This window comes from Sarcophilus harrisii, chromosome 3, assembly GCF_902635505.1.
Source record: "Sarcophilus harrisii chromosome 3, mSarHar1.11, whole genome shotgun sequence".
NCBI classification, from domain to species: Eukaryota; Metazoa; Chordata; class Mammalia; order Dasyuromorphia; family Dasyuridae; genus Sarcophilus; species Sarcophilus harrisii.
Genome location: NC_045428.1, coordinates 461,682,405 through 461,696,240, shown reverse-complemented (window position 1 = coordinate 461,696,240; position 13,836 = coordinate 461,682,405). Strand labels below are relative to the sequence as shown.

General features: G+C 31.9%; 1 protein-coding gene across 1 annotated transcript; it reads left to right on the top strand.

Moving 5' to 3' along the window:
* Positions 1-1,253: 1,253 nt before the first annotated feature.
* LOC100916103 (olfactory receptor 150-like) lies at positions 1,254-9,669 on the top strand (the record flags this gene model as incomplete). The annotated part of the gene is made up of 2 exons (XM_031957230.1): positions 1,254-2,187; positions 9,656-9,669. Coding segments are annotated over exons 1-2 (945 nt in total), but the record flags the coding sequence as incomplete, so codon positions are not given.
* Positions 9,670-13,836: the final 4,167 nt, after the last annotated feature.

Below are 13,836 nucleotides of genomic sequence, written 5' to 3'. Positions count from 1 at the left end.
TTATGTCTGTATTAAATTTCATCATAAAAATTTGAGCCCAATTTTTAACCTGCAGTTATATTTTGGGATCTTGTTTAGGTAAAATTGCAAATTTATTGGAAGTTACTCATCTCACTAAGCTTTGTAAAATATTTAGATTTGATAAGCATACCATCTATACTTAATCCAAGGTATTTAACAACACAAAATCAAGCAAGAATTCCCAATGCTTGCTACTGCAATCCATACTGGATATGACCTTCCAAGATAGCATTTTAAAATTAAAACTACAAGTTGTGATTTCACCAAATTGCAATAAATGTCCAATCCAATTCACTTCATTCTTTCTGTAATATGGTTTTTATGAAATACCTTGACAAAATTTAGGTTCACTATATATTACAATAGTTCCCTGTATAACCATCAAATTAACATGCCATTCTTTTAAAAGCAATCTTGAGTCCCTAAGAACTATTTCATAGAGCTCCTCTATACTTCCATCTTAACTCACTGATTTTCAATTTTTTGCCCTTAACAGTAACTGTACTTCACTGAAACTCTTTTTCATTATCACAAAAAAAAAATGGAGACAAAATCCACACTCTCCAAGTTGTCAAGTTCCAACAGCACTTTCTGGAAAGGTAGAGGAGTATGAACAAAGTTTTGTGAGATTTCATATGTAGAATGGAAAGGGAACAGGCAAATTGTTAGATTGAAGAAAGGAAAGAATCACACCTCTTCCTGTCAGCATTAGATCTTGGGTGATATCTTTATTGCCTTTCTCACTTCCAAAACCATTTTTAATAATTGTAGAAAACATTATTTAAAGGTCAAGATAAAACTACTATAAGTAAGAATCATCTCTTATACTTACTAGCTATAAAATATAGAACCTCAATATTATCTATGATTTTTATACATGCAATGCCAATTTCAATATTTGCTGCACACACTATTGGTTATGAGTAAAGAACTTTGAAAGTATAGTTATAAATAATTATAAATAAAAATAATTATATCATATGAGGAGGTCAGACATGGCTCTTTCCAACAAACTAGTATATATGCACTATGTAACTGTAAAGGCTGATATCAGTTCAATAACTTTGTATGAAAATGGAGTTGGACAAAGGATTAAGTGATTATACATAATTTTATTGCATTTGAAATAATTTTTGAAACTGGTAATAATGAAGATATCTTCTTTGTTGTTGTTTCTGGGTTTTTTTATCCTTGTTTACAGATTCTTGCTTCCTACTGCTCTACAATCAAAAAGAATGGAGAAAGGGAATTACTCACTAGTGACTGAGTTCATCCTAACTGGGCTGACAGTCCAAACAGAGTTCCAGTTGCCCCTGTTATTCCTCTTCCTAGGGATTTATGTAGTCACTGTGGTGGGAAATCTGGGCATGATCATATTAATTAGACTCAGTTCTCACCTTCACACCCCCATGTACTATTTCCTGTGCTGTTTGTCCTTCATTGATCTCTGTCAATCCACTGTCATCACACCTAAAATGCTGGTGAACTTTTTATCAGAGAAGAACTCCATCTCCTACCCTGACTGCATGGCTCAATTCTATTTTTTTGCCTTTTTTGCAATTTCTGAATGTCAAATGTTGGCTGTGATGGCATATGACCGCTATGTTGCTGTATGCCATCCTCTTCGTTATAGTCTTATGATGTCTTGTCAGGTGTGTTCATGGTTGGTGAGTGGGGTGTATGCATTGGGCTTCATTGGGGCTACAGTTCATATGAGCTGCTTGCTTAGAGTGCTCTTCTGTAAGGAAAATACCATTAATCATTATTTCTGTGATCTCTTTCCACTCTTGAAGCTCTCTTGTTCTAGTACATATGTCAATGAAGTGGTGGCTCTGGCCTTCAGCACATTTAATATCCTTTTCCCAAGCTTGACCATTATTTCCTCTTATGTTTTCATCATTGCTAACATTTTAAAAATTCGATCCACTGAAGGCAGATCAAAAGCTTTCAGTACCTGCAGTTCCCACATTGCAGCAGTAGGTGTCTTTTATGGCTCTGCAGCATTCATGTACCTGCAGCCATCTTCAGTCAGCTCCATGGATCAGGGGAAAGTGTCCTCTGTGTTTTACACTATCATTGTGCCCATGCTTAATCCCCTCATTTACAGTCTGAGAAATAAGGATGTCAAAATTGCCTTGAAGAAAGTGATAAAAAAGAACATTTTATGCAAAAGAGCAATATCAGAATAATTGATTTAAGAAAAATTGGTTTTCGGGCGGGGGGGGAGGGGAATATCAGGGAATGGGGAGAGAAGGGAGAGGTCAATGGAGAGGGAAAAGGAGAAATCTTTGTACAAACTACATATCCCGGTCCACAAATAAAATTAATTTGAGGTCCAACTCAGAGATGCTTTGGAGATATATGTTAAATCAGGGTAAGCTGCATTTCTCTTTCCAGATTTGCCTTTCTCTTACAACTCTGGCTTGCATTTCAAATTAGTAGAATATCTGTGGAATTCATCCAAGGATTGATCTGTACCTTATATTAAAAGTGATGATTCTTCTGATTTAAAAAAGATGTATAGAAACATAATTTTCATAGATAACCTTCTGTGGAGCAGTGATTGCTGAAACTAGAAGTTAAATTTCTGAGGTTTCACAACATGAATGAAGCAAAGAATATCAAGGCCAGAGAAGACGTTTAAAATTTTCAGTTTCCATCCACTTGTTTTTCAGTTCAAGAAATCGGACTCAAAAAGGTATATAATTGGTCCAAAGTCACAGAGCAAGTCAATAACAAAGCAAGGTCTTGAACTTAGTCTTTTCACTCTTGGTCTTTTATCTTCTCTAAAACATTTTGTAGTCAACAATACAAAGAAATTAAAAGGTTGGGGGAAATTACACAAGAGGATGGTATAGGAAAAATATTAAGAACTCATTCACTAACCCCATAACAATGTGGAAAGAAGCTCCTTGTTCATACAGACAGCTTTTAAGATGATCTAATGCAGATAGGGAAAAATATTTCTGGAAGATGTTGTTGCAGCCATATAGGGGTTTTCTTCCTGTGCAGTAAAGAACTAAGATTATCTCAGCCTTAGAACAACTGGAGTTATCCAAGCTATCAAAGTCCCATGAGTTGTGGGACAGACTATTGTATCACTTACAATTTTAAAGCTGTGCCTATAGCAGGTGGGGAAAATTGCACATTTTTTCAATGAATCTATTGTATTTGGGTTTTTTCCTCTCTTATTTTTTCTTTTCTTTCTTTATTAAAAAAAAATTTGTACCACATGAGAGTTCTCTGAGAAAAGAAAATAAAGGAATATTTAGAGAAATTTTGATCATATGAAAATAAAAGCATATCAATAAAAATGTATTTAAAATAAGCATGGATGCAGAATTGTGTATATGAAGCAGCTAGAAGTAAGTGAGTGTTGTAGCAGAAGATGGGGTGGCATATATATTGAGGAATTAAGAAGGTGGAATTACATTTAGGATAGAAGGTGACATAATGGAAAGAGGAATTTAGGAAATTTTGTAAATGCTGCTTTGACCTTGCATGCAAGAGGCCTATGGACCTGCTATTGCAGCCTCAGGCCCTGCAGTTTCTTTCCCTTTCACTAGTCAAAATAGGAGTGGTGATTATTAAATTTTCAGGTACCAGATCATGAAATATAGTCTCTCTTCCTCCCCATTTCCACTCCTTTCTAAGTAAGGAAAAAGCTGATTCAAAAGATTATTCTTTTTTAATACATTCTCTAATTTTTGTTAAAATATCTAGATTTATTTTGCTATTCAGATAAATCTTATTGATCTAATTCTTCTTGATCGATGTGTTGACATTATGATTCATTGTATAAGAAGAAATTCAGGCCCAAAGATAGAATCACTCATGGGAAATGAAGAAAAGAGTTTGTCTCTCCTATCCCTTCCCATTTGTCATGTCATTTTTGAAATAGTTACTAGATAGAGAGGAGTAATTCAATTATCAGAGAGTTGAGGTAAATATACTCCAGACAAACATAGATACAAATAAGTAGTGGAGTAGAACATCTGGAAGGAAAATTAAAAGCTACCTAGAGACCAAGGAAGAGTTAGCCCTGATAACAGAGATTTGGGTCACAAAGAGGTTGTCAGATATTAAAGTTAAAAAGGTATAAATTATCTTTGGCACATGTTTTCTTTACACTTGTCCTTCGTTGCCATAATCCTTTAGACCCTCTAAAAATATGTTTCTGATTATCCCTTCACTCAACCTGCCTTTCTTTCTATTCCCCCTGCTCCTTTCTCTTATCCCTTTCTCTTACATTTTTTTCTCTCTTTTCTAGCCAATCTCTCACTTTTTTTGTCCCTCTTGATCCTTTTAATACAGTATAGAATAAAATAAATTTATATACTCTAAAGAATATACAATTCCTTTTTTGAGACAAAACTGATGAAATTAAGCTTCAGACAATGCACATCCCCACCTTATTTCCCTCTATATATGTCTTTTGGACCTCTTCATATTGCATAATTTGTGTCATTTTATCTCTCCTTTTCTTTTCACCCAGCAAAATCCTTTTTCCATGTCTTAATTTCATTTTTCTATATCATTGCATCAAAATCAACTTATACCCACACCCTCTGTCTATGTATAGCTCTTCTAATAGCTCTAATAAAAACATATAGTACTCAAGAGTTATAATTATCATCTTTCCATGTAGGGATGTAAATAGTTTAACCTTTAAAAATGTGGGATTTTCTATTTACTGTTTATCTTTTTATGCTTCTCTTGATTTTTGTATTTGAAGATCAAATTTTCTGTTTAGTTCTGATCTTTGCATTAGAAATGATTGAAAGTCCCCTACTTCATTGGATATTCATTTCCTCCTCTGAAAAATTACTCAGTCTTGCTGAGTAGTTGATTCTTGATAATATCCAAGATTCTTTGCTCTCCAGAATATAGTATTCTAGACCCTCTGATCCTTTATTTTGGAAATTCCCAAATCCTGGGTGATACTGACTACGGCTCCTCAATACTTGAATTGTTTCTTTCTGGCAGCTTGCAATAATTTCTCTTTGGCCTCATAGTCCTGGAATTTTGCTACAATAGTTTTTGAAGTTTTCCTTGTGAGAACTCTTACAGAGGTTGATAAATGGATTATTTCAATGATTATTTTGTCCTCTTGTTCTAATATATTAGGGTACATTTCTTTAATATATTTTTTAATGCTATCCAGGATCTTTTTTTGGTCATGGTTTTCAGGTAGTTCAAAAAAAATTTTAAACATTTCGACTGGATCTATTTCCAAGTCTCTTATTTTTCCAATGAGGCATTTTACATGTTCTTATTTTTTTTTATTATTTTTAGTTTATTTAACTGATTCTTGATGTCTCATAGAATCATTAGCTTCCATTTGCCCAGTTCTAGTTTTTAATGTATGATTTTATATCTCCTTTTCCATGTTATTAATTCGACTTTTAAAGGTGTTGTGTGTGTGTGTGTGTATTTTGTTGTGCTTTTGGGTTTTGTTTAGGGTGTGTTTTTTTGGCATTTGGTCATTTGTATTTTGTAAGGAATTGTTTAACTTTTCCAAGCTGTTGACTCTCTCTTGCATATCTCTCTTTTCTTTTCCCAGTTTTTCTTCTACCTCTCTTATTTCACTTTTTAAATCTTTAATAAATTTTCCCAAGAAGACTCTTTGGATTGAGACCAGTTCATATCCCTCTTGAAGTTTTGCACACAGGCATTTTGCCCTCTTCTAAACTGATGTTTAGATCTTCCCTCAAGCTCTCTTACCATAGAGCTTTCTAAGTAGAAGCTTCTTTTTTATTTCTTGCTCATTTCCTTGTTTTTCCATTTTGGATCTTTAAAGTAGCTTATGTATATATATTTTAAGCTTCCTGTGAAGCTCTGAGCTTTATCTTTAATGTGGTCCCAGTGTTTTAGGGATTTGCTCACAGTTCGGTATACTTAATTTGTGCTTTTATTTGGTGCCTTTTTCCAACTGAATTTGCTTTTGCTGTTTAGGATATCCTGGTCTGCTCTTTACTATTCCTATGGAATTGTACTCCATACTGTGATTAAGGGCCTCCCACTGACTATCAAGACCTTTACTTTTTTTTCCTTAGGTATAAAAATTGAAAATCCCAAACAAGACTTGAGGGGCAGAATGGCCGGGAAGCACACGCATCTTTCTAAAGCTCTTCTCTTACCTTCAATTTATATCGAGCCTCAAAGAAATAGTCTTGCTGCTACAATTCGTAAGATAAAGTCAACTCATTGGGACAAAATCAATTCTCATAAAGGTTGGTTCGGGCCGGGGAGATCGGCGCAGACGGGAGAATTATTCGAGGAGAGTCCAAAAGGGTAAGTTCACACAAGCGCCAGCCCCAACCCAGTACAGGCTTTTCCTTGGGCAGTTGTGATCTGCTCGGCAGGAGGACGCAGCCACGTTGGCCTCAATCTGCCAGGGAGCTCAGCTGGGCCTGACTATCAGGCCGTGCATTGGCAGAGACACTGGGCAAGATTTGCATGGTTTAGGTTCCTAGTGATAATATACACAGTCCCACAAGAGCCCCGGGGGCAGTGCATCCATAGTCTCTACCGAGGGCATCGATAATCCTCAGCCCTACTAAGCGTTTATTAGCTCGGAAATGCTAGCCACTTCCTGTTGGGGAAGGAAAAACCTCACCAGACCTCCATACCTGGTCGAAATCAGTTTACATTTCCTAGCTCTGCAGAAGAGCTAGTACCTGCCGAGGAGCCTCCTAAAGAGTTAAAACATGAAAAAAAGATGAAAGAACAATCACCTTCTATGCAGAAAAACAGGTCAGAAACGAAGCCTCAACAGCAAAAATGCATCAACTGTCCTCACAATAATGCCTCATAGAAGAGACCATTAAAAGTCTCAAAGAAGTTAGAAAATAGGAGAAAGGAAGAGATTACAAAGAGCACAACTTCCGAAACCATGAAAATTAAAAAATTCCCAGACAGAAACAAAATTGGTTGAAAAAAAACATCTCTCAGAAAGTAAGAATCCTCAAAAAAAAATCACAGATAAAACTTATGTAAAAAAAAAACTCACAAAAAGCAAATTGCAAAAAAAATAATTACACTAAAAGAAAAATTAAAAAAAAATCCCACAAACAAAACAAACATTCAAAAAAAAACAACACTAAGAAAAAAGCAATGAAAAAAATTCTTAAAAAATTAAAACTAACAAATTAAACCAATAAATAACATTAAAATCATCCAAAAAACAAAAAAGAACAAAACTAAAAAAACCACAAATTATCACAGCAAAAAAAACTTGAAAAAGACAAGAAAATCAATTATTGGAACTTTCAAAACTACATGAAAAAAACCAAAGATACTATTTACAAAAATCATCAAAAAAAACTACCAAAAAAAAAAATCAGAAATAAATAGCCAAAAAATATCAAACACCTTCAAAAAACAAAAAAAAACCCAAAATATGTAAAAATTCAGAAAGCTATCAATTAAGAAAAATTTCAACACCAAAAAAACAAAATAACAAGCCACAAAAAATCACCCAAAATCACATCCTACATTAAAAAAAAAACCAAACTAGATATCCAAACACAGAAACTTGGAAAGTAAACTTAAACTACCACAACTGAGCATTTCTTCCAGAAAAATGAATCTTAAATCAAAAACCATAATTCTAAAAGAAAAAACAACAAAAAAAAATAAAATAAACTCAAAGAAAAAGTAAAAATAAAATGAATTTCTTGAATACAAAAAAATACAAAAAATTACCTCCTAATAAACATAAAAAGCAAGCTTAAAAAAATGACAAAAAAAGAAGAGATAAAAGAACCTCCCCAAAAGAGCATAAAACTAAATCTATTAAAAGGAAGAACATGGAATACTCTCATCAAAGAACTCAAAAAGAAAAAAATCATTTTTTAGAAAATTCTCCCTCCCCCAAAAAAGAGAAAAGAAAAAAAAAAAAAAAAGAGAAAACAAAAAGAAAAAAAAATGTCCTCATAAAGAGTCAAAAAAAAAAGAAGCAAAAAAAAACACAATGGGAAATAAAAAAAATAGCAGAAATAAAATTTAAGTAACTAACCTAAATAGAAAAACTCCCCATAAAGAAAGCAAATAGCAAACTGAATCAAAAAGTCAAACCCTACAAATATTTTTACAAAAACATTAAAAGCAAGGATACATAAAAAAGCAAAAAGCAAAAAATCAAACTCTAATCTTAAAAGAAGCCACATACTATCAAACAAAGAAAAATCAATAAAAGATAAGGAACACATCCTCTAAAAAGCTAAAACAAAAACAATATCAATACAACAATATGCACACATTACACTCAGCTTCCTAAGGATAAAGATTTGCAAGAAATAGACAACAAAACTAAAAAAAAAACAACACTGCCCAAAATTAACATCAACCCAAAACAAATAAAAAAAAAACAAAAAAAAATAAAAAGAAAATTATTGATCTTTGAGAAAATAAACCAAGGTAAAAAACCTACTTTCTTCTAGCATTCAAAACCTATTCAAAAAATACTATTAACATAAAACCTCAAAATTAAATCAAAACAGAAAATAAATCTTTCTTTTCAATCATAATAAAACTTCATCAACAAGTTGAAAAGACAAAATAAGAAACAAAAATCTCATCTTAAAAAAATTGTAAGCAACAAATAAATACAATTATATCCCTCAAATACACAAACAAAAACATAACATTGTCAAAAGCAGAAAAAGCAATAACCTAGCACTATAAAACAACAGAAAAAAAATTAATTAAAACAAAAAAAAACAAAAAACAAGTAAAACCCCAATCAAAAATAAATTAAAATAAAAGAAAATAAAAATATTGAAAGTAAAACTATTGAACTAATTAATAAAACTAAATTGGTTCTATGAAAAAGCCAATAAAATAGATAAGCCTTTAGTAAATCTGATTAGAAAAAAGGAGAGAAAATGAAATTAGTATGTCCAAAAATGAAAGAGAACTTTCCACCAATGAAGAAATAGAGAAATAATAAGGAGTTATTTGCTCAACTTTATCCAATAAATTTGATAACCTAAGTGAAATGGATAGTACCTCCAAAAATAAGACTTCCCAGACTAACAGAGGAAAAAGTAAATTGCTTAATAATCCCATTTCAAAAAAGAAATAGAACAGAGCAATTAAACAACTCCCTAAAAAAAATCCCCAGGACCAGATGGATTTACATAGAATTTTACAAACATTTAAAAAACAATTGCCCCAATGCTATATAAATTATTTGATAAAATAGAATGAAGAGTCCTACAAATTCCTTCTATGACACAACATGGTACTGATACCTAAACCAGGTAGGCTAAAACAGAAAGAAAATTATAGACCAATCTCCTAATGAATATGATGCTAAAATCTTAAATAAGATATTGCAAAAGACTAGAAAATCATCTCAAGATAATACACTATATCAAGTAGGATTATACCAGGAATGCAGGGCTGGTTCAATATTAGAAAACTATCAATATAATTGCCATGTCCAATACAAATTAACAAAACATATGATCATCTCAATAGATCAGAAAAGCATTGATAAAATCCACATCCATTCTATTAAAACTTGGAGTATAGGAATAAATGGACTTTCCTAAAATAATCAGCAGCATCTATTAAAACCATCATAAGCATCATATGTATGGAGACAAACTCAACCATTCCCAATAAGATCTGAGTAAAACAAGGTTGCCCACTATCTTACTATTTAATATTGTATAGAAACTACTATAGCAATAAGAGCTGAAGAATTAAAGGAATAAGATAGCAATAGAGCCAAATTATCACTCTTTGCCGATGACATGATGGTATCTTAGAGAACCCCAGGATTCTCTAAAAGTTATCAGAAATAATCCACAACTTTACAAAGTTGCTGGTTATAAAAACCCATAAGTCATCAGCATTCTTATATATCACTAACAAAATCCAACAGTCAGAGTTACAAGAAATTCCATTTAAAGTAACTACTGATAATATAAAAATTAGGAATCTATCTGCCAAGGAAAATCAGAAACTTTATGAGCAAAATTACAGACCACTTTTCACACAAATTAAGTCATATCTAACCAATTGGAAAAATATTAAATGCTCTTAGATAGGGCGAGCAAATATAATAAAGATGACAATATTACCTAAACTAATCTATTTATTTAGCGCTATACCAATCAGACTCCCAAAAAACTATTTTAATGACCTAGAAAAAATAACAACAAAGTTCATATGGAAAACAAAGGTCAAAATTTCAAAGGGAATTAATAAAAAAAATCAAATGATGGTGCTTAGCTGTACCAGATCTAAAACTATACTATAGAACAGCAGTTACAAAACTATTTGTATTGGCTAAGGAATAGATTAGTTGATCAGTGGAATAGATTAGGTTCAAGGATAAAACAGTCAACAAATATAGCAACCTAGTCTTTGACAAACCCAAAGATCAACTTTTAGGATAAGAACTTACTGTTTGATAAAATTGCTGGGAAAATTGAAACTAATATGGCAGAAACTAGGCATTGATCCATACTTAACAGCCTACACCAAGATAAAGTCAAAATGGGTTCATGACCTAGGCATAAAGAATGAAATTATTAATAAATTAGAGGAACATAGGATAGTTTACCTCACAGACCTTGGAAGGGAAGGTTTTTATGACCAAAGCAGAACTAGAGATCATTACTGATCACAAAATAGAAAATTCATTATACCAAACTGAAAGTTTTTGTACAAACAAAACTAATGCAGACAAGATTAGAAGGAAGCAATAAACTGGGAAAATATTTTTACAGTCAAAGGTTCTGATAAAGCCTCATTTCCAAAATATATAGAAATTAACTCTAATTTATAAAAAATCAAGCCATTCTCAATTGAAAAATGGTCAAAGGATATGAACAGACAATTCTCAGATGAAGAAATTGAAACTATTTCTAGTCATATGAAAAGATGCTCCAAGTCATTATTAATCAGAGAAATGCAAATTAAGACAACTCTAAAGATACCACTACACACCTGTCAGATTGGCTAAGATGACAGGAAAAAATGATGATTGTTGGAGGATGTGGGAAAACTGGGACATTGATTCATTGTTGGTGGAGTGTGAACAGAATCCAACCATTTTGGAGAGTAGTTGGAATATATAAAAGTTATCAAACTGTGCATACCCTTTGATCCAGCAGTGTTACTACTGGGATTATATCCCAAAGATTATAAAGAAGGAAAAGGACCTGTATGTGCACGAATGTTTGTGCAGCCCTTTTGTAGTGGCTAGAAACTGGAAACTGAATGGATGTCCATCAGTTGGAGAATAGCTGAATAAATTGTGGTATATGAAAATTATGGAATATTACTGTTCTGTAAGAAATGACCAACAGGATGATTTCAGAAAGGCCTGGAGAGACTTACACGAACTGAGTGCTAAGTGAAATGGCAGAACCAGGAGATCATTATATACTTCAACAACAATACTAGATGATGACCAGTCCTGATGGATCAGGCCATCCTCACAACGAGATCAACCAAATCATTTCTAATGGAGCAGTAATGAACTGAACTAGCTTATACCCAGAAAAAGAACTCTGGGAGATGACTAAAAACCATTACATTGAATTCCCATCCTATATTTATGCACACCTGCATCTTTGATTTCCTTCACAAGCTAATTGTACAATAATTCAAGTCTGATTCTTTTGTACAGCAAAATAATGTTTTGGTCATGTATACTTATTGTTATCTAAGTTATATTTAATATATTTAACATCTACTGTCATCCTACCATTTAGGGAGGGTAGAGAGTAAGAGGTGAAAAAATTGGAACAAGAGGTTTGGCAATTGTTAATCTGTAAAAGTTACCATATATATCCTGTAAATTAAAGGCTATTAAATAAAAAAAAAAATAAAATAAAAAAAAAAAAAAAAAAAAAAAAAAAAAAAAGACATTAAACATCTGGAAATATCTCTAAATAATTATTGGGAATCAAAGTGAATCAAACCTATACAATACCAAAAAATTACCTTTTGGTTTAGTGGATGGATGGTTGGTGGATTCCCAAGAAAACACAGTAAAGATAATTTTCAACATTTATTTTTGTAAGATTTCAAGTACCAAATTTTTTCTCTCTTCTTATTTACTTCTCCCTCTCCAAGAGATCAAACAATCTAATACAGGTTATACATATATGATCATTTTGAACATATTCTATATTTGCTATGTTATTAAAAAAAAATCAGAATCAGGGCTGGGAGTAACCACAAGAAGGAAAAGGCAAGCAAACAAACAAAAAGGTGAACAAAAGTGTGCTTCAATCTGCACTCAATATCAACAATCCTCTCTCTGGATGTGGATGACATTTTTTATCCCAAATCTGTTATAATTTTCTTGAATCACTGAATTACTGAGAACAGTTAAAATCTATCATTCTTCATCATCACATAATCTTGCTGTTAATGTGTACATTTTTATCCTAGATCTGCTCACTTCACTCAGTATCCGTTCATATAAGACTTGCCCAGCTTTTCTCAAATCAGTCCACTCATAATTTTTTATAGGATAATATATATAACATAACTTATTCATCCATTCCCCAATTGATGTGCATCCACTCAATTTCCAGTGCATTGGTACTACAAAAAGAATTGCTACTAACATTTTTGTACAAGTAGATCCTATCCTCTTTTTATGATTTCTTTGAAATATAAATCCAGTCATAACATTGCTGTATCAAAGGGTATGCATAGTTTTATAGCCATTTCTAAAATGAATATTTCTGTTAGTTTTGTTATTGATATTGTCAATTTTGCTAATAGTTTTCCTTATATTGAACCAGTCCTACATTCTTGTCATAAATTCCACTTGGTCATATTGTAGTATCCTGGTAATAAGTTGTAATCTCTTTGATAATATTTTATTTAACATTTTTTTCATCAATATTCATTAGGGAAATTGTTCTATAATTTTCTTTCTCTGTTTTGATACTTTCTGTTTTAGGTATCAATACCATATTAGCATAATGAAAGGAATTTGGTAGAAACCTTCTTTGTCAATTTTCCCAGTTTATATGATATTGGAAATTTTCTTTAAATGTTTAGTAGACTTCACTTGTAAATCCATCTAGCCCTAGAAATTTTTTCTTACACAATTCATTCATGGCTTGTACAATTTCTTTTTTCTAAAATAAGGTTAAGTATTTTATTTTCTCTTCTATTAATCTGAGAAATTATATTTTTGTAAGTATTCATCCATTTCATTTAAATCATCAGATGTGTTGGCATACGCTGGACAAAATTACTTCCAAAAGTTTATTTGGGTTTTTCCATAAAAACAACTTTTAGTTTTATTTGTTAGTTCAATAATTTTCTTACTTTCAATTTTATTAATCTCTCTTTGAATATTCAAAATTTCAAAATTGATATTTAAATGGAGAGCTTTAGTTTTTCTTCCTATCTTTTTTAGTTGCATGCATGCTCAATACATTCTTCTTCTCTTTCTCTATTTTATTTATGTAAGCATCTAGAGATATAAAATTTTCCCCTAAAACTGCTTTGATATGTTGTCTCACTAGTCATTCTCTTGGATAGAATTATTGATAATTTCTATGATTTGTTGTTTGATCTATCCTTTCTTTAGGACTAGATTTAGCTTCCAATGAATTTTTGAAGTAATTACCCATGGTCTTTTATTAGTTTATTAAAACTATTAGCAAATAAAATTACATAATTTTATTGTGTCATGATATAAAAAGGATACATTCAACATTTCTGCCCTTCTGCATTTGATTGTAAGCTTTTTTATTCCCTAATATATGGTCATTTTTTGTGTAGGTGCCACATCTTGATGAGAAAAATATATATTCCTTTTTATGC